The sequence below is a fragment of the Pelophylax lessonae genome (genome assembly GCF_965119305.1).
Source record: "Pelophylax lessonae genome assembly, chromosome: 6".
In the NCBI taxonomy this organism is placed as follows: Eukaryota; Metazoa; Chordata; class Amphibia; order Anura; family Ranidae; genus Pelophylax; species Pelophylax lessonae.
Genome location: NC_138773.1, coordinates 312,511,744 through 312,531,173, shown reverse-complemented (window position 1 = coordinate 312,531,173; position 19,430 = coordinate 312,511,744). Strand labels below are relative to the sequence as shown.

At 43.6% G+C, this 19,430-nt stretch overlaps 1 protein-coding gene across 1 annotated transcript in view; it reads right to left on the bottom strand.

The window, feature by feature from the left end:
• The window catches only part of ERCC3 (ERCC excision repair 3, TFIIH core complex helicase subunit), a gene marked incomplete at its 3' end in the record, with an annotated part of 309,947 nt that overhangs the window by 229,893 nt on the left and 60,624 nt on the right, over window positions 1–19,430 (bottom strand). The window contains exons 6-12 of the mRNA XM_082261051.1: window positions 17,873–17,986; window positions 15,627–15,726; window positions 11,089–11,213; window positions 7,078–7,151; window positions 6,894–6,961; window positions 4,208–4,300; window positions 808–1,014 (exon numbers count right to left, since the gene is read on the bottom strand). Coding sequence (XP_082117177.1) covers window positions 808–1,014; window positions 4,208–4,300; window positions 6,894–6,961; window positions 7,078–7,151; window positions 11,089–11,213; window positions 15,627–15,726; window positions 17,873–17,986 — 781 coding nt within the window. The remainder of the gene's footprint in view (window positions 1–807; window positions 1,015–4,207; window positions 4,301–6,893; window positions 6,962–7,077; window positions 7,152–11,088; window positions 11,214–15,626; window positions 15,727–17,872; window positions 17,987–19,430) is intronic.

Sequence of the window (19,430 nt, the reverse complement as noted above, 5' to 3'; positions counted from 1 at the left end):
GTTTTTTTATACACAACGTTGGCAGCAAAATTGACAGAACTAATCTGTGTACCACATGAGCACATACTGTAACCAGTCTGTGGGAGCCAGAATTATTGTTGGTTGGTAGGGGATCAAATACTTATTTTACTCACGGAACTGCAATTCAATTTATAATAATATTTGTATTGTGTGTTTTTTTCTGATATTCTGTCTCTATCATTTAAAATACTCACAAAAGAAATTAAGGGTCTATCATTTTTTCATATAAGTGGGCAAACTTACAAAATCAGCAGGGGATCAAATAATTATTTTCCCCACTCTACATTATGGCCAATTTAGACAGGGTCCAATTAACCTAACAGCATGTCTTTGGAGTGTTGGAGGAAATCAGAGTACCCAGAGAAAACCAACACAGGCACAGGGAGAACATGCAAACGCCAGGCAGGTAGTGCCGTGGTTGGGATTTGAACCAGCTACCCCAGTGCTGCTAGGAGGAAGTGCTAATTACTTAGCAACTTGCTGCCCACTTAACCACTGTGTGTAGCGACTCTCCACTGAGCTGATCGGATCCTCAAGGTTCTCTCCTTCCAGTTCCACAAGGACATCTATCAGCGTTCCTCTCCGAGGAGGTCGACAGGCTCAGAGGCATACTGATAGCGGAGACATCAAGGACTGGATAGAGACAAGGCCTAAGGGCAGACATTTGCCCAGGTCAGACATAGTCAATAGTTATAGCAGTTGCTATTTGCATCTTTATGAAACAATATCACCATTTTAACATCAAGGAAGCACAAAAAGAGGTACAAAATCCAATTGTGAACTTACATCGACTGGGTGGGCTTATATCCATCACGGACAGGGTTGGATTGTCAATGTCGCTCCCTCTTCTCCTTAGCCGGTTGTCCTCATATTCCGGTGTAAAGACGCTGCTTCCACTGCTGGTGCTCAGGGAGTGATCTGTGGGGCTAAAGCTGACCGGGGAACGGAAGTTGGTCCCTTGGGTTCTTCTGGCCCTTGGGAAGGTTTTCCTGCCTGAAAGGGAGACCAAAAAGGTGTGTTGGTGGAGCGACAGACACAAACGAGAGGGATACGATTTTTTTAGATCTGAACTCAGGAGGCAGTTCTCTATCAGCTGGGGTATCTATGGGGACTTTGAAGTTTAAGTCAGCTAAATACATTCAATGTGAACAAAGTCTCTCCAAAGTTTCTATAGAAAGCAGTCACAGCCGAGTAGAAAAGCCTAACCCCTGCCAGCTTGCTGCAAAGAAGGACCCTTGACAAATAAGCGTATATTGATTGGTTTGTGCAAAAGCTAAAGCGTCTACAAACTATGGGATATAGTTATTTATTCTTTTACTAGTAATGGCGGCGATCAGCGACTTATAGCGGGAATGCGATATTGCAGTGGACAAATTGGACACTGACACTTATTGGGGACCAGTGACACTAATACAGTGATCAGTGCTAAAAATAGGCACTGTCACTGTACTTACACTGGCTGGGAAGGAGTTAACATCAGGGCCCACCAATGGGTTAACTGTGTGCCTAAGCCTGTGCTAACTCAATGTGGGGGAGGTGCTTTGACAAGGGGAAGGCAGAGATCCTTGTTGCTGCTTTGCAGAAACACCGGATCAATACCTTGTAAAATGTAAAAATCAAAATTTTTTTAAATGTTTGGCCAATTTGTTTTATGCTACATATGTTTGGTAAAAAAAACCACAATAAGCATATTTTGATTGGTTTGCGCAAAAGTTATTGCGTTTACTAAGGGAAAGATTTATGTCATTTTTTTTTTTTTTTTTTTACGAGTAATGGCGGCGATCTGCGATTTTTTTTGCGGGACTGCGACATTGCGGCGGACAGATCGGACCCTTGACTGACATTTTTGACACTTTTGGGGGTGCCAGTGACATTACTGCAGTAATCAGTGCTATACATATGCACTGTTACTGTAAAAATGACACTGGCAGGGAAGGAGTTAATTTTATTGGAGAGGGAGGGGTTAATGTATGCCTGGTGCTTACTAACGTGTGTGGGGGGAGGTGACTGAGTGAGTGCTGAACCTGCAATCTGACCCTGCCTGTCACTTAGGAGATTCGCCCGCTCTGTTTACACAAGGAGGCGGATCTCCACACTCGATTCCCCGACGATCGGGGAAGAGCAGCGGCGACCGCCGCTGCTCCTCCCCTGGCCCGACTCCCGCTGTGACTGAATACAGCGGGAGCGAGCCTCCGGCGGCGCACGTGCGCCGCCGAGAAAGGGGAGTGTCTGGCGACGTAACTCTACGTCGCCAGACGATAACAAACCAATTTGCCGCAGTAGAGCTCTAGTGAGCAGACGGCAAGTGGTTAAAAAAGCGCCAAAAAAAAAAAGCTAAAAAAATTCTAAATTTTTTTTTTTTGTGAGATTAGAAAAAAAAAAAAAAAAGGGGGGGGTTTTCGTCTTACCGTAAAATCCATTTCTCTGATGTTCATTGACGGACAAAGCTCCAGATCTTCAAAACTATTGTGTTATGCTGCCCCTTACAGGAATAGGGCACTAGGCAGAAAATGTATCTGGCTACGCCTATGGGCAGTCCCAGGGGGTAAACTCCCTCTCCCTGCTATAGGTACTCAGTTTTGTTACAAGCACTATCAGAAGAATTACAACTCCACAGAGGGGTGGGTGCTGTGTCCATTAATGAACATCAGAGAAATGGATTTTATTTTACGGTAAGACAAAAATCCCATTTTCTCTTTCGTTCAATGAAAGACACAGCTCCTGATCTTCTTAACCATTGGGACTTCCCAAAGCAGTGTTAAACATGAGGGCTGGGAACAGCAAAAAAATTCCCAAGGCTAAACAGTAACCAAACAGGTAAAACAGGGGCTCAACCAAAACAGGAGCCAACCTGAAAAAAAAAAAAAATAATACAAAGAGGATCAAGTACTCCAAAAAGCAGCCTGCAAAACCTTGCGGCCAAAACAAGCATCCGCAGATGACAACACATCCACTTTATAGAACTTAGTGAAAGTGTGCACCGACGACTAGGTGGCTGCCTTGCAAACCTGCGTCACCGACGCCTGATGACGAAGACCTAAGAGGCACTGAGTACCCAAGTAGAATGCACCTTAACAGGGAAAAGAGGAACCTGACCCTTGATGGAAAAGGCCTGAATCACCGTCTGTCTGATCCATCTGGAAATGGTCGCAGAGGAAGCGGACAACCCTTTCTGAGGCCCATCCGTGAGCACGAATAGTGAGTGACTGCCTTTTTTTTTATATATTAAATTTTTTATTGAATTTTGCAATTACAAAAACAAAACAAGAAGAAAAAAAAACAAAAGATAACAGAGCATACATATACGGAGCCTTAAAGCGGAGTTCCACCTAAAAAAAAAAAAAAGACATAAAAATACCCCTGGGACAGTCAGGGCTATAGTGCATTCCACAATGGATAGCCTCTGTACTGTCCCGGGTTGCACTTACCTGCAAGAAGAAATACTTACCTTGAAAATGTATTGTCCAGCGCTGCCATCTCAGGTGTGGGCAGCTTGAAGCCAGCGCGATCCTCTTCTGTGTCCTCTTCTGCGTCCTCTTCGGTCCCACGATGCACTGCACCGGCCCCGCCGTCACTTCTGGTGCACGCGCGGCATGCCCAGAAGCTGTTTAGAAGGGAATGACGCGCGCGCACCGGAACTGACGGGGCCGGTGCAGGCGCATTGATCCCTGGGAGCGATGACGTTCAGCTCCCAGGAATCATTGCAAGCCAGGAAGTGACGACGGGCCGTGGCCGCCGAGGGGAGGAAGAGGAATTAAGGGAAGTATATTTTCTTCTAATCCAAGGTAAGTAAAAAAAAAAAAAAATGCGATTATCCATTTCTTTTTAAGGTGACCCGGACCAAGAAGATGGACATAAGTGTAATTTTAGGGTGGAACTCCACTTTAAAAGTATATAATATATAAAACATGAGCAGAGAAAAAAAAAAGTGCCCCATCCCTCCATGCTGGTGAGCAGAAGCAAATGCATATGTAAACTGTTCAAACCACACATGAGGTATTTCACCGCGATTGTTAGGGGAGATGAAGATAGGAATCCGTAGTGGACAGGATTTCTGAAGTTACACACATCCCTACTAGTGTTTAGGTACCCTTTCAATTGTACTCCCCCCCCCCCCCCCCCCAACTTCCCCCTCGAGAGCCGAAGGAAACATTCCACCGAAAATCACAAATCTATGCTCTCTCACCATCACTGTAATCCTGGTGAAGATAAGACACATGGTATCTTCGTGGGTAGGTGCCGCCTTTCCCAAATTTTTCGAACACTGGAATGTCATATTCTAGGGAGGAACAAACAAAACACATCTAAAAATAATAATAAAGACATAAAGCTACAGATGGAAAAAAAAGCCACATACAGGCATGATAACCAACCGAATCTCTATTGATTTACTTTATTACCATTGTAAAAGAGAACGTGTAAAGTTCACTTGGAGCAAAGACAAGTGAAACATGTTGTAAAAAGAGGGGAAAGGAAAAAAAATAAAACGTGTACTGTAAATACAATTATTGAAGCTAAATACACAAATGGGAAAATTGAGCTGCTTGCTTTGGGGGCACTCGTCAGGAGGGAGGGGCCCTCAAATGGAAGGTGGAGGAGCGCAAGGTCTCCAACATCCACCAGCTCTGTGATGTCATCATGGAGGAGTGGAAGAGGACTCCAGTGGTAACCTGTGAAGCTCTGGTTAACTCCATGCCCAAGAGGGTTAAGGCAGTGCTGGAAAATAATTGTGGCAACACAAAATATTAACCCAATTTGGACATTTTCACTTAGGGGTGTACTCACTTTTGTTGCCAGCAGTTAAGACATTAATGGCTGTGTGTTGAGTTATTTTGAGGGGACAGCAAATTTACACTGTTATACAAGCTGTACACTCACTACTTTACATTGTAGAAAAGTGTAATTTCTTCAGTGTTGTCACATGAAAAGATATAATAAAATATTTACAAAAATGTGAGGGGTGTACTTACTTGTGAGACAGTGTGTGTGTGTGTGTGTGTGTGTGTGTGTGTGTGTGTACACACACACATACATATATATATTATATATACATACACAGTGCCCCCTTGAACTTTGACCTTTTGCCACATTTTAGGCTTCAAACAAAGATATAAAACAAATTTTTTGTGAAGAATCAACAAGTGGGACACAATCATGAAGTGGAGCGAAATTTATTGGATATTTCAAACTTTTTTAACAAATAAACTGAAAAATTGGGCGTGCAAAATTATTCAGCCCCCTTAAGTTAATACTTTGTAGCGCCACCTTTTGCTGCGATTACAGCTGTAAGTCGCTTGGGGTATGTCTCTATCAGTTTTGCACATCGAGAGACTGAAATTTTTGCCCATTCCTCCTTGCAAAACAGCTCGAGCTCAGTGAGGTTGGATGGAAAGCATTTGTGAACAGCAGTTTTAAATTCTTTCCACAGATTCTCAATTGGATTCAGGTCTGGACTTTGACTTGACCATTCTAACACCTGGATATGTTTATTTGTGAACCATTCCATTGTAGATTTTTCTTTATGTTTTGGATCATTGTCTTATTGGAAGACAAATCTTCGTCCCAGTCTCAGGTCTTTTGCAGACTCCATCAGGTTTTCTTCCAGAATGGTCCTGTATTTGGCTCCATCCATCTTCCCATCAATTTTACCCATCTTCCCTGTCCCTGCTCTGATCAGAGCACCTTCTTCTACATGTTTGGTGTCTCCCAGGTGGCTTGTGGCAAACTTTAAATAACACTTTTTATGGATATCTTTAAGAAATGGCTTTCTTCTTGCCACTCTTCCATAAAGGCCAGATTTGTGCAGTATACGACTGATTGTTGTCCTATGGACAGAGTCTCCCACCTCAGCTGTAGATCTCTGCAGTTCATCCAGAGTGATCATGGGCCTCTTGGCTGCATCTCTGATCAGTCTTCTCCTTGTATGAGCTGAAAGTTTAGAGGGACGGCCAGGTCTTCGTAGATTTGCAGTGGTCTGATACTCCTTCCATTTCAATATTATCGCTTGCACAGTGCTCCTTGGGATCTTTCAAGCTTGGAAAATCTTTTTGTATCCAAATTCGGCTTTAAACTTCTCCACAACAGTATCTCGGACCTGCCTGGTGTGTTCCTTGTTCTTCATGATGCTCTCTGCGCTTTAAACGGACCTCTGAGACTATCACAGTGCAGGTGCATTTATACGGAGACTTGATTACACACAGGTGGATTCTATTTATCATCATTAGTCATTTAGGTCAACATTGGATCATTCAGAGATCCTCACTGAACTTCTGGAGAGAGTTTGCTGCAATGAAAGTAAAGGGGCTGAATAATTTTGCACGCCCAATTTTTCAGTTTTTTATTTGTTAACAAAGTTTGAAATATCCAATAAATTTCGTTCCACTTCATGATTGTGTCCCACTTGTTGTTGATTCTTCACAAAAAATTACAGTTTTATATCTTTATGTTTGAAGCCTGAAATGTGGCAAAAGGTCGAAAAGTTCAAGGGGGCAGAATACTTTCGCAAGGCACTGTATACACACACACACACATTTATTTATAATATTATATATATATATATATATATATATATATATATATATATATATATATATATATATATATATATATATATATATATATATACATACATACATACATACATACATACACACACGCACACACATACATTCAGCTGGTGGGAAAAGGTTAATATGGGAACGGGGGAAGAGCCACTTTATTATGGTGTGATATATTTTATATAATCACTATGCTTAAAATAAAGTCCGATTATTTACTAAACATTAACCTGACCTTTTTCCTTTCAGCCATCTCATGTGAAAACTATTTCAGTGACTGTGTAAGAGAGGACTCTTATCAGGTAAAAGCCTCACCTGAGAACTCCTGGTAATTGTCAGGGTAGCTCTGAGCCCTGGGCATCCTGGACTTGTGGTAGTTTTCACTATAAGAAACAAGAAATAGAAGAGGCTCCAATTTGGCGTAAACCTTTTACAGCTAAATAACAGGTAAAAAGCTAAAACTATGAAAGAATAGCATTTTCCCCTACATAACACTTACCCGTCTAGAGGGCTATCAAGAGATGGGCAGCTGCCAGAGCTTTCAGGACTGCTCAATGATAACGGGTCCAGCATCTGTACGACAAAAATATACTCATTAAATAGAAGTAACCATTCCCTGCCCTAAAGAAATGAATAGTTTATTATTGGTTTTAAAAATGTACTAACCAGAATGGATGACATCTGCATCACACAAACATGCAATTTATCCTGCACCATTCTAGATTAGACTGGCATTGCTTTATATCACTATTGTGCGATGTTAGAAAATTCTGCACCATTCAATACATACCTCCAGATTGTGTCCAACTGCTTCCACTCTTCTCCCCACCTCATGTCACTGTCACGTCACACATAGACTCACAATTATAAAAAAGGTAGGCAGGTCACCGGATGGCACCTGATAAAACACATCACTGAAATACTCCATCCTACTGCAGGATGCGGCTCCTTCCACTATCTCACGCCAATCTCCTACATATCTCTGTGCAGTTGGTGCAATCCTCGCCCATCTCTCATGTTCTCCCTTATCCTACTTCTCTAGAAATACTCTGCTCTACTGGGCCATGCTGTCCCCTACTGTACAGAAATACTCTGCTCCATTTGGCTATGCTGACCCCTTATCCTACTCTCCAGAAATACTGTGCTCTACTGGGCCATGCTGACCACTTCCGTAAAAATACTCTGCTCTGCTGGGCCATGCTGACCCCTTCCATAAAAATACTCTGCTCTGCTGGGCTATGCTGACCCCTACCCTACAGCAATACTCTGCTCTGCTGGGCTATGCTGACCCCCACCCTACAGAACTACTCTGCGCTACTGGGCTATGCTAACCCTTATTCTACTTCTATAGAAATACTCTGCTCTACTGGGCCATGCTGACCCCCTACTGTACAGAAATACTCTGCTCTATTGGGCTATGGTGACCCCCTATCCTACTCTCCAGAAATACTTTGCTCTACTGGGCCATGCTGACCCCTATATCTTACTCTACAGAAATAATCAGCTCCACTGGGGCATGCTGACCCCCTCCTCTACTGTACATGGAATAAACTATTTCTGCAAAACTGTCAGGTTGCGTGTCTTTTTCATTTAGGCTGGCCATAGATAATACAATTTTTTTTCCTTCAACCACGGCTTGCACTATTGTATTCTTACAGCCGGAGGATTCCCCGCTGTCAGAATACAATCATCAATACCCTCAGTTATAGCTGCTGTAAGTGATTGAAAAAAAAAACTGAAGTCAATCGATAGAAAAACAACATCAGTACGACCGGCCAAAATAAAAGATTGTCGTTCGCAAAAAGTTTTTGCGTTCATCCCTTCGGATATTGTTGGACGATTATCGTGCGATCAATTCAAAAACAATTATTTTTTCCCGATTATCTGATCGTGTGTATGAGGCATTACTAGCTTGTGGAAGAAAGGGGCTCTTCCCCTTGTGAGACTCTCAATGGGGTCATCCAGAGTAGCTCCAAACAGGCTATCCCCCTGAAAAGGAAGATCAGTTAAGGCTTTTTTTTAGAGGTCTGGTCCGCAGACCAACATTTGAGCCACAAAACACGCCTAAGGACCACTGCCGAAACAGACAGTCTAGAAAGCAGGGGAGCCGCATCCAAAGAGGCATCACCAATCAACTGCAGCCCCTGGACCAACTGGTCGGCCAGGTCAGCAAAGGCAGGGGGAAACTGCTCACCCTTCAGGTCATGGCATAAAAGCTTAGCCCACTCGGTCAGAGTTTGTGACACCAGGGCAATGGTGAAGAATGATCTGAGTGCAGAGCCAGCCACGGTGAACATACTGCGGGCCTTTCCGTCAGCCGGATTCTTAAAAGCCATTGATTCTTCTACCGGAATCATGGTTGTCTTCTTCAACCTGGAAACTGGGGGATTCCCCACCGGTGGAACAGTCCACTTTTTAAGGAGGGACTCTTCAAAGGGGTACCTCATAGCAAAGGGACGTTTTCGCGCGTTTCACTCTTTTGCGACAAATCTGTCAAAATAGGGAGGAAACGGAAACATCTTCGCCGCTCTAGTCGGCTTGTGAGTACTAAAAGGGAACCTGTGCCTCTGCCGCAGCTTCAGCTGTGTCCTTAATTTTTAAAGTCTCACGCACAGACATTCAGTGCGTCCACCTGCGCAGCTACAGGAGTGGAGGAATCATCCTCACTATCTAAGAACTCCGAGAGCGTGGCCGCAGACCCCTCAGGGTGGGGCCCCGTCCGTGGCGGCCAGATCAGATTCAGGATCTGAAGAGGCGCTTTTTACTACCCAGATGCCCAAAAGCCACCTCCACTCGGGACATAAAGGACTCTAGGACTGCCATCAGTGCATTAATGGATGGTTGGGACCCAGAGGGCCCCGCAGGCTCTGGGAGGGGGCCAGGTGGGGAAATGTGCTCCAAAGACTCCATGAGGAATAAGGATACCCCACTAAAGTGCAAAAAGACATCGCCAAGAGACACACCCACTGCGCTGGTAACACCACCCAGTGCACAGCAACAGAGCACCCCACCATCCTGCAGCAGAGTGGGAGAGGACCCCATCAGATTCACCACCCTACCAGGCAGCATCAGAATAAAAGCACTCCAAGTAACACCTCCAAGAAGGAAAGAGGCCCAGGAGTCAGCACCAGGGCGTAAGGAGGGGCTACCATAGCTAAAAGGGCCACCCAGAAGGCTCCACAGTAATGGCCAGCATTGATTTCAATGCCAGGCTAACGAAAAATGGCCGCCACGGCTACACAAACATGGCCCCTACTAGGTACAGTCCCCCTGCAAGCAGAATGTCCGGTCACCGACGGCGTACCCATCGCCAATACAACACCCTGTCCCAGCCCCCGGAGGTAACCAGGCCACCATACAACCCCAGTATAGGAGGGAAAGGGGGGGAATAGATGACCCACAGGACCATCAAACTCAGGGAGGGGGCATAACGGGAAGGAGGGGAACCCTGGGGTCCACGTCCACCCCAAAACCCTCCAGGGAGAGAGGGGGGACAGCTACTAACCATACCAGGAATCAGTCGGGCACCACTCCAAACAGAACCTCCATGCCATCAAAATGGGGAAGGGGGGCTGTCGGCCATGAGGAACGCAGGCCGAGACCCGGTTGTATGCAACCTTGCGCAGTGTTTAACTCGCAAGCCAGCACCCAACCTAGCACGGATCTAAGGTCTGTGCGCGCTTGCTGGCCTGACTGGGGTGACCACTGGATCTAGATTATCCAGCCCATGGCCCAGTCCGGCAGTTGATTGTAGATCTCACAGGAAAAATCCAGGAGAAAAATTTGCCAGGACCAAAGATCCCAGCAAGGAACTAGGTCCTTAATCCTGACGAGGCAGAAAAAAAACTAACCTAATGGTTAAGAATATCAGGCGCTGCGTCAGTCCATAAACAAAAGATGCACCGAAATTTTGGCAGCCAAAACATTTTGGCCAAAATAGTGCCAGCTGCATTTTGCTGATAAGAGAAAAAATTGCCAATAAAAAACGCACGCAATTTTACCTAGCTTATGGGCGTTTAACCAAAGCTCAAGAACCACATCAAAAACGTAACATGGGTGTGTTATTGATGCATTCTTACTGCGCTTTTAATGCATTTCAACAGGGAGATGCGATTTTTTTAATAGACCAAAAATGCAGCAAGCAGGATTTTTAATACCACAATGGAAGCGCAACGGATCAGTGTGAAGACATACATCGAATTTATAGGGATGTATTTTTCTTGTGCTTTTCTTGCTGCTGCATCTCAGCCAATGAGAATGGAGAGACCTGGGAGAGTCCCTGCTCCAGTGCACATCTCTGAATCGAGACCAAGGTAAGTATTGGGGGTCTGTGGTGGGAGCAGCACAATGACGATTTCTTCCCTTCATGTATAGAATGCATGAAGGTAAAAAATCTTCAGGCTTTACAACCACTTCAGCTTTTACAACAAAACTTCTCCTGCTGTAGGGTAAAATTTGTCACAAATCAAGAGAATTTGATAAAGCTTGGCAACAAGGATGAGAAGCTTACCTGGTCCATGCTCTCTGGAATAAACTCCCCTTCACTGTTAATGCTGGTAAAGGAACCATTTCGAACAACATGGTGCAGTTCATCTGGAATGTATCCTGGCGGAGGGGAACTCCTATCCCTTGTACCTATAAATGGCATAAATCAGAAAAGGGAGGAATTCTAAACAAAAATGCAAAAACCTCCCTTTACGGCAGTGATGCATTAAACATGTTTAGTTCGGTTCTAAACAAAAAAAAAATGCTAATACAGTTTAAAAATCTCAAAATATTAGTGGTTGTCAACCAAGGTGACGGTGGCCTTAAATGTGGCCCCTAAGAGCTCCAAAGGCCTACATCATATTCAGTGTATGACAGAATACCCAATTTCGGCGATTAAAATATCTTTGTAGACTAAAACAATTCAGACGACTGAAACATGACTGAAACGACAGTCAAAAGACTAGCTAAAACAAAATCGAAAATTGACATAAAAATTAACACTACTCTGCTTGGCATTTCTAAAATCGGCAACTCAATTCCATCCAGAGCCTGTAATACTAGCACAAAATTTAAAAATATGTGTTGCACCGCAAAAGCAAGGGGCATCTGCGAAGCTGCTGAAAGAGAAAAACTAGGAAAAAGTCATTTTTTTTTCTTCTTAATATTTATTTATTGTTGGTTATATATAGTCAGGTCCATAAATATTGGGACATCGACACAACTCTAATCTTCTTGGCTCTATACACCACCACAATGGATTTGAAATTAAACAAACAAGATGTGCTTTAACTGCAGACTTTCAGCTTTAATTTGAGGGTATTTACATCCAAATCAGGTGAACGGTGTAGGAATTACAAGAGTTTGTATATGTGACTCCCACTTTTCAAGGGACCAAAAGTAATGGGACAGATTAACAATCATAAATCAAACTTTCACTTTTTAATACTTGGTTGCAAATCTTTTGCAGTCAATTACAGCCTGAAGTCTGGAACGTATAGACATCACCAGACGCTGGGTTTCATCCCTGGTGATGCTCTGCCAGGCCTCTACTGCAACTGTCTTCAGTTCCTGCTTGTTCTTGGGGCATTTTCCCTTCAGTTTTGTCTTCAGCAAGTGAAATGCATGCTCAATCGGATTCAGGTCAGGTGATTGACTTGGCCATTGCATAACATTCCACTTCTTTCCCTTAAAAAACTCTTTGGTTGCTTTCACAGTATGTTTCGGGTCATTGTCCATCTGCACTGTGAAGCGCCGTCCAATGAGTTCTGAAGCATTTGGCTGAATATGAGCAGATAATATTGCCCGAAACACTTCAGAATTCATCCTGCTGCTTTTGTCATGACACTACCACCACCATGCTTCACTGATGAGGTGGTATGCTTTGGATCATGAGCAGTTCCTTTCCTTCTCCATACTCTTCTCTTTCCATCACTCTGGTACAAGTTGATCTTGGTCTCATCTGTCCATAGGACGTTGTTCCAGAACTGTGAAGGCTTTTTTAGATGTTGTTTGGCAAACTCTAATCTGGCCTTCCTGTTTTTGAGGCTCACCAATGGTTTACATCTTGTGGTGAACTCTCTGTATTCACTCTGGTGAAGTCTTCTCTTGATTGTTGACTTTGACACACATACACCTACCTCCTGGAGAGTGTTCTTGATCTGGGCAACTGTTGTGAAGGGTGTTTTCTTCACCAGGGAAAGAATTCTTCAGTCATCCACCACAGTTGTTTTCATTGGTCTTCCGGGTCTTTTGGTGTTGCTGAGCTCACCGGTGCGTTCTTTCTTTTTAAGGATGTTCCAAACAGTTGATTTGGCCACACCTAATGTTTTTGCCATCTCTCTGATGGGTTTGTTTTGTTTTTTCAGCCTAATGATGGCTTGCTTCACTGATAGTGACAGCTCTTTGGATCTCATATTGAGAATTGACAGCAACAGATTCCAAATGTAAATAGCACACTTGAAATGAACCCTGGACCTTTTATCTGCTCCTTGTAAATGGGATAATGAGGGAATAACACACACCTGGTCATGGAACAGCTGAGCAGCCAATTGTCTCATTACTGTTGGCCCCTAAAAAGTGGGAGGCTCATATAATAACTGTTGTAATTCCTACACCTTTCAGCTGATTTGGATGTAAATACCCTCTAAAGCACATCTTGTTTGTTTCATTTCAAATACATTGTGGTGGTGTATAGAGCCAAAAAGATTGGAATTGTGTCGATGTCCCAATATTCATGGACCTGACTGTATTCAGGTAATAAGTGCAACAACAGTAAAGCCAATAGAGTTTACAGTTTTTTGTATTTTAAATTTGCCCTGTTTGTCATAAAGTAATATTTTTGTTTATGAAACTTGGTTTTATTCATAAAGGTGTTATTAAATATTACAATGGCTAAATCTGTGTCTATAGTGCGTGTTCAAGTCTTAATGCAATAATTAATAACCTATTAGATTTTTACTCCAGGAGTATATAATTTGTTTGGAAATTCTAGAGAAATGCATTACAATTAATCTAAACCTAATCTATTTGTAGTCGACTAAAATGCACTGGAGATTTTAGTCGACTAAAATATGACTAAAACAAAAGCAATTCAGATGACTAAAATGCGCCTAAAGCTAAAATAGCATTTTAGTCATAAGACTATAACTGAATCGAAATTTGCTGCCAAAATTAACACTGCAGAATACTCTTCAGAGACTTCAGGTATACTTGAGACGATGATTGGAGACCGCAGACATGCAAAAGGAGTGGTTGGGGACTGAAGAGACTAAAGCCCCGTACACACGATCAGATTATCGAACGATCTGTCGCCCGTTTTTTGTGGCATGCTAGTCTGATGTGGAAAGTGAAGAGGTTATTTTCATACAAATTTTCCCGCACGACAGAATTCTACTTCAGAAGTGATGTCATGTGCTGGATTGCTTTGTATGTGTTCTTTCGTCTCTGAGCATGCCCAGTCTTTCTTTGTTTTTTTTTACTTTGTTTTGACGGACGACAAAAATGATATAGCCTGCACATCAGGATTTTGTCGGCCGAAAAGTCGGAGTCGGCTGTCAAAAGCACCATACTAACAATCCGAAAATCGGCAGATCGGTCGTCGGACAAAATTTCCCTTCAGATTCTCTTATCGTGTGTATGGGCCTTTAAGGCGCTAGAAAGACTGGAAACATGCTACATGAATCTCAGAAGCTAGAGGGAACAGTGGGAAGGAAGAGCCCCGGTCAGAGGTGTAAACCCTTCTGGCCCCCTACCGGGGCCCTTCCCACTGATCCTGGTGCCCTTTACTCCCATTGTGAGAGCCTTCATTACGGTTCCATAACAGGCCACTTTCCTGCTGTCTCAGGCAGAAAGCCAGAGACCAGTGTGACCTTTGTGACCCTGCGCCACTTGTGTGAATAGTTTATTTTTTTGGTTTTATTATTTATTTTTACATATTTTTTAGGACCCTCATAAGGGGGCTTTGGTGAAATATCAGGGGTCTAAACAGAGACCGAGAAAGGGACTGAGGATAGATTCAACTGTTCTCTGCAGCTGCACAGAATGAATGAACAGGAAAAGCCTTGTACAGAGCCTCCCATAAACTGAGGCAAAGTAAACAGTTTACTATGCCTCAGTTATGGAAAAAAAAAAAAAAAAAAAAATCACTCACTGTCTATTCATTAAGACAAGAAAGGGGCCGGTAAATGACACGGGGGTTAGGGAAGCACACAGGGGCCCAGGGCAGCAGGACAAGGAGGTGTCAAGAGCAGCATGTAGAAAAACTGATACCTTTAATTTCCCTCCTGCAGCCGCTCAACGTCTGCGGGAGGGAGAGGGGGAGAATTGGGCATTCAATGTCTACATAGGAGGGATACTCTACATGCCGCCACCCCGCCGCGCTCCTATCCAGTTGTACAGGGGGGCAGCGTTGCTATGGTGATCCCTGTTTATAGGTTCCCGATAAGTCGGCTAGATTACGGTCATTGTCTCTTTACAAAGAAAAAAATCCACTAATCACTGCCCAAGCCTGCACAGGGCCACAAAAATACCAAAACGGGCTGCTGTGGCACATGGGCTGCAGTTTAGCACCAGGGTTCTATATTATCTTTCCACAGCAGAAATCAGAGTGGAGGGTTCTATGATGTGAACCAATCACACTGCTGTCAATCTAACATGTTTTCAAGCACTGGGGGCTGGAGGGGGAGGTTTTTAGGCATCTTATATGGCAGTGGTCCTCAACCCTGGCCTACAGGGCCCACTAACAGGCCAGATTTTAAGTATTACCTTGGGGAGATGCAGACTAGAGTACTGCAATCACTGAGCAGCAAATTATATCACCTGGGATGTATTTCAGTTATCTTGCAAATCTGGCCTGTTAGTGGGCCCTGTAGGCCAGGGTTGAGGACCACTGTTATATGGCATGAAAGCACAAGTAGGACCTCTGCGGGGTGACGGCTGTGTCACTTCCTGGCCATGCTAGTACCTTTTTTTCCTCTCCAAGTAAAACAGCATCAATGTCTAAGATGATAGAGTTGGGCGATGAATGTCCGATTTTATATCTCATTAGAACATAACACCTACCAGGAATTGCAGTCCTGTCTTTACTCTCAGTTCCTCCAAATACTGTATTATCGAGATCCTCCAGGCAGGGCATGTGCTCCATGTCACATGGGCTGGGAGCCTATATAACAAATAAAAAAAAATAAAAACACAGGCAAAATCTCATTATGTTTCAGACATGTTAAAGTACAACACATTGCACATTGCAGAATCTTTCTCTATACATAGCAAGCTAAAAACAGACCCAGTTATTGTAGAAGCCGAACAATAACTGAAGCAGCCTTTTTTCCACTAATCTGTTCTCCCAATGGAGTGCCACTGTAGTGTACTCCCCTTCGCCTATGCACTATACAACCGCATACTCGATATAACAATAAATGTATTTAACTTAATACTACTCCTGTTATTGCTGTGCAATACGCAAGGTCTTCGTTCCCAAGCCAAAACTAGATCTGAGCTACACCTTAAATTGGTTCTAAAAGGCTGAAGGTTCTTTACCTTCGTGCATTCTATGCATGAGATAAACTATGTGTGCGGCACAATCCTTACCAGAGCTCTCACCGATCCAGCAATGTTCACAACAGTCTCGGCTGTCCTGGACTCTCCCTCCTCCATTGGCTGAGACAGCAGTGGGAATCCATTGGCTCCCACTGCTGTCAATCACAGCCAGTGAGCCAATGAGGAGATGGTCTGGGGCCAAGCAGCAGCTCCATGTGTCTTGCGGGCACATGGAGCAGCAGCTCAGGAGCTAGCATGCATCAGAGCCCCCCGGGCAAGCGTCTTTCTCTGGGGAAACTGGGGAGGAGCCAGGAGTGCTGGCGGTAGGTAGACCTGAAAAGAGGAGGATCGGAGCTGCTCTGTGCAAAACCACTACACAGAGCAGGTAAGTATAACATGTTTTTTTTTTTTAAAAACCAAACCAAAGCTTTCATATCGCTTTAAGTCCTGGTTCACACTGGTGAAGCCCTGCAATTTCCCTACAATGCTGGAAATCCTGCAATTTAGTGCTAGTTTCCGCATCGCACACTGGTTCACACTGACATCTGCGAACCACTGGGGGTGTCAATCAAAAGTCATTAACACCCCCAAATCGGTTTGCAGTGAGAACTATGAAATGGTGCACGAATCAAATCGCATGAGTGTGAACACCCCTGCGATCCGATATCAGTGTGGACCAAAAAAAGGGTCCTGCGCCATTTTGGTGCAAATGCCATGCAATTTCAGCCATCCAGTTTGAAATTGGCTGAATTCGCACAGACATTGCATGCGATCTGCACAGTAATGCGGTGCAAATCACATGCGATGTCTGTCATGGCAGAAGTGTGAACCCAGCCTAACAGTTTTGGATGCTACAATCTGCCTAATTTCATTCTGTAACAGATCTTTGTACTACAAGTTCTGTCGTAAACAAGTCTGTATTTTTTTAAAATACAGAATGAGCTTGCTAGGCCAAGAAAATGCTGTAATAAAATAAAAAAAAAAAAAGGTTTCTGGGAAGTGAAAGTTAAAGTGGTTTTAAATGCAGATGGTGATTTTTTTTTTTTACCTTCATGCATTCAATTCCGAAATGTCATTTTGTTATGATTATCGATAAGTTGCTGTTCCTTCTCAGAGATTGGACTTTTTAATACCATGCTGATACTTGCATTTCCTACATAATGTGATTTTCCTCTGATATCAGACTGGGCTCACTAAACAGTCCAGCCCTGACAATATGGCTTCTATGTGTACCTACTACACTGTGTGTGCACTGCTCAGTTGTTATGCTTTGCTTTTATTTGGAAAGAAGAAAGAAAAAAAAAAAAACAGAATAAAACAGAATCATGGAGAAAGTTATTCCTGCTTTCTTCAACTTTATAGTGAAATAAAGCTGCTTTAAATACTATGCCTAATTCTTATTAAAAAAAAAAAATCTGTTAAGTCCCCATTCACACTAGCGCGACTTGTCAGGCGACTTGGTCGCCTGACAAGTCGCGGTGGGTCGCCTGCCATTGATTAGCACAGGACCCGTTCTAATAGGAGCGACACAAGTCGCTCCGACTTAGAAAAAGGGTCCTGTACTACTTTGGGGCGACCTGCATTGATATGAAGTCTGTGCATGACGCGCCGAGGTCGCGGTGCACTTCACAGGTCGCCCCGGCAAGTCGTGTCGCCCCTGTGTGAATGGGCTCTAAAACAAAACCTGCTTAGTGTAAAAAAAAAACAAAAAAAAAAAAACACAAAATCTACCATTAAAAGCAGGAAAGATCCTGGATCCGGAGTCATACCTGAGCGTGTACATGGGAAACCAGCAGAATTTTAAGGCTCTTCATATGAGTGCTTCTGTCCAGCAATTCAACGGCTTTGTCCAAATCATCTTGTGTCTTCAATGGTATTACCAGCTGCAGAAACAAGGAACGTCCACTGGTTAGTTATGTTGGATCTACTTTCATCCACAATAGTCACCAACATTGTATTATGGATTTCTGCTTCAGGAGACCAGAGTATAGCCATATGCAGTTTGGCATAATTGGCTCTATAAAATTAGGCTATATTTGTACTATACATCAGTGGTTCGGCTTTTGGCTATTTAGGGCATTAAGAAATTATTTGTATGGCTTCACCCAGTCTTAAAAATGGCATATTTGGGATATGTGATGGAAAGAGATATGTAAATACATTTGTTTTAAAGCGGAGTTCTGGCCTTGGGGGTCAATTTTAGCTAAAAATACCCCCGGGACAGTCAGGGCTAGTACATTCCATAATGGATAGCCTCTGATCTGTCCCGGGTCGCACTTACCTGTAAGAAGAAATACTTACCGTGAAAAGTTCTTCTCCAGCGCTGCCATCTCAGGTTTGGGCAGCTGAAGCCGCCGCGTCCCTCTTCGTGTCCTCTTCCGTGACTTCAGAGTCCCACAATGCACTGCACCGGCCCCGCTCGTCACTTCCGGTGCAGGTGCGGCATCCCTGCACAGCTTCTGGGCATGCCCAGCACGCATTGACTCCTGGGAGCGATGATGTTCAGCTCCCATAAGTCATCGCAAACGGGAAGAGACGGCACAGGCCGCGGCCGCAGAGGGAGGAAGGGGAAGGAAGGGGAAGGAAGGGGAGTATATTTTCTTCTATAATAAGGTAAGTGACCAAAAAAAAAAAAATCTTAACTATCCATTTCTTTTTCAGGTTGCACTCAGCAAGCGGATAGCCCAAAATCGATTTTGAGGTCGGAACGCTTTAAGAATGCTTTACTGTGCTTCCTTTTAGATAAGTAACCACTGACACCAAAGGTCTTTTAGCCATTTGTAAGGAGACATTCTTCCTACTGACTGCTAGTATGAGAGGACCCTTCTCCACTGACAACCAATACTACACGCAAATATCGAAACGCGTTGGGTCTCCTGGCCCCTCCAGGGTCCTCCTCTGTATCATATGGTCACATTTTTTATGTATTATCAGTCGCCTCATTCATTTTATATGACCATTTATATGTAGGGCTTGTAATTTTTACTATTTGTACCAATAAAAATAAATTTTACTTAGATGAGTGGTTGCCCGTTACAGTCCCATTCAGGGGGTATCTCCTTCTTGCAATTCCGACTACCAAGATAATGGAGCCTTTCTCTATTGACCACTAATGTAAAGGACGTACTACATTAACCACAATTGTAAGGAAGGACTATACAGACCACCAATGTAAAGCTGGCCATACATACAAATAAAAAATGAACTGATTCCCTCATCCATGCATTTGAGGTGGAGGGGGATCCTCCCTGCTGTTCTATTGTATTCTTACAGTGGGGAGACTCCCCTGTGGTCAGAATACACATGTACACACATACTGATCGAGTG